Here is a 639-nt window from a genome sequence, read left to right as displayed (position 1 = left end):
TCATTAATTTAATTAGTGTGATATTGGCTTTATACCGGGTGTTGGACACCCAGCTCTCTGAGATGATTGATTTAATGGGTGAATCAAACACTAGAGACACAACAAGGACAAGTAATGTTTAATCGTACTTGTCCTGATTCAGTTTTAGTTGAATGAATATAATATACAAGAAGTGTATAACAGAACTGTACTAGAGGTTTCGTACATGCAGTGTAATGTAACATTAAACCTGAAACGTCTTCTGCAGGTGCTGATAAACCGCCTGGAAAAGAACAGAGGGATGAAGCCAGAGGAGAGAGCCAACATCATGAAGACTCTCAAAGAACTGACAGAAAAGATCTCTCAGCTGAAGAATGAGATCAGCCCGACCTCACAAGCTGCTGCCAACACGACACAAACGAAGTCAAAAACAGATGTAAGACAATTCTTATATAGCAGGTGTTACTGCTGAAAGTAGCTTCCGGTGGCACAGATTACAGTCATAACTGTCTCTGTAGTTACATAGATTGTCACCTTTGTTTTATAAGATCTTTCTGCATTTAAGTATAACTATTATTTCATCTGTAGGCACAGAAAGAGTTGCTTGATGCGGAGTTGGACTTCCATAAGAAGCTGACGTCAGGAGAAGACACCACAGAC

General features: G+C 39.7%; 1 protein-coding gene across 1 annotated transcript in view; it reads left to right on the top strand.

Moving 5' to 3' along the window:
* Nucleotides 1–639, top strand: part of LOC107577644 (RNA-binding protein 27-like) — a gene marked incomplete at its 3' end in the record, with an annotated part of 2,899 nt that extends 2,260 nt beyond the window's left edge. Inside the window, exons 3-4 of the mRNA XM_016263697.1 lie at nucleotides 248–415; nucleotides 568–639. Of these exons, the coding sequence (XP_016119183.1) occupies nucleotides 248–415; nucleotides 568–639 (240 nt within the window). The remainder of the gene's footprint in view (nucleotides 1–247; nucleotides 416–567) is intronic.

Source organism: Sinocyclocheilus grahami, unplaced genomic scaffold (assembly GCF_001515645.1).
Source record: "Sinocyclocheilus grahami isolate Dianchi unplaced genomic scaffold, SAMN03320097.WGS_v1.1 scaffold6726.1, whole genome shotgun sequence".
Taxonomy (NCBI): domain Eukaryota; kingdom Metazoa; phylum Chordata; class Actinopteri; order Cypriniformes; family Cyprinidae; genus Sinocyclocheilus; species Sinocyclocheilus grahami.
The sequence above is the reverse complement of the archived record's forward strand: the minus strand, read 5'-3'. Positions and strand labels throughout refer to the sequence as shown.